Source organism: Pterocles gutturalis, unplaced genomic scaffold (genome assembly GCF_000699245.1).
Source record: "Pterocles gutturalis isolate BGI_N339 unplaced genomic scaffold, ASM69924v1 scaffold29104, whole genome shotgun sequence".
NCBI lineage: Eukaryota > Metazoa > Chordata > Aves > Pterocliformes > Pteroclidae > Pterocles > Pterocles gutturalis.
The window spans coordinates 2340-3333 of NW_010136639.1; the positions used below are offsets into that span (position 1 = coordinate 2340).

General features: G+C 54.9%; 1 protein-coding gene across 1 annotated transcript in view; it reads left to right on the forward strand.

Annotated features, from left to right (window-relative positions):
- The window catches only part of LOC104468314 (protein S100-A4-like), a 957-nt gene extending 250 nt beyond the window's left edge, over positions 1-707 (forward strand). The window contains exon 2 of the mRNA XM_010082387.1: positions 543-707. Within this exon, the coding sequence (XP_010080689.1) occupies positions 543-707 (165 nt within the window). The remainder of the gene's footprint in view (positions 1-542) is intronic.
- The last annotated feature ends 287 nt before the right edge of the window (positions 708-994 follow it).

Sequence of the window (994 nt, forward strand, 5' to 3'; positions counted from 1 at the left end):
TGGGGCTTCCCACGTGGCGTGGTGCAAAGCAGGGTGAGCCGAGGGGGTCTCTGGATTTCCTCAAACCTCGCGCGATGGATGGAGCCCCCGTGCGACATGCTAAGACCTTGTCCTCCAGGGCAAGACAGGGAGGGAGGAGACCAGGGGGACCTGACCTGGGACATGCTCAAACAGAAAGGAAACTTGGCTTTCTTACACCCATGGAAACATTTTGATTGGCAAAGAAAGTCATGCTCTGATTTCAATTTTTTAATTCCCCCGCCATTTCCCTTCTGGCTTGTGGTTTAAATTGGGAATTGAAATTTTTTAGCAAAGTTTTTTCATGACCAAGGGGCACATTTGCTGTAGCCACGCCAGCACGCCCCAGATCACAGGTAAGCCACCTGAAATTCTAAAAGCAAAGAGGAAACCCTCCTTCAAGGCAGGGGGAGGGAAGCCCGGGCTTTTTACATCCTCTTTTGCAAGCGGCAGGGCTGGATGCACCTTGCTCATCCATGCACCCCAAAACCACTGACCTCCGCTGCGCTCTCCCCCCCTCGCAGAAACAAATGGATGAGGCGGAATTCAAGAGGCTGATGAACGACCTGGACCACGACAAGGACAGCGAGGTGGATTTCAAGGAGTACGCCTGCTTCCTAGCCTGCATCACCATGGGCTTCAACGAGTTCTTCAAGGACGGTCCCACCAAGCAACCCCGCAAGAAGTGACCCTGCTGCCTACGGCGTCGCCGCGCGGCTTACAATAAAAGCTTTCCCAAAGCCTCGGTGTGCATCTGGAGGGTTTTATGAACCACCGGTTAGCTGTCAGGGGGGTGACTCATGCCTTTCTCCAGCTCCGTGGGACTTTCCACGGTGAGACTCAGCCCCCGGAGGCACGTCTTGGAAAAGCCAGAGTGAAACGGCTCAGCGCTGCCTCCGAGCAGCGTAAGTCGGACATCCCACCCCAAACCCACCCCTGCTGACTTGGGGAGAGGTTCAGAGCGTGTTTAGGTCAA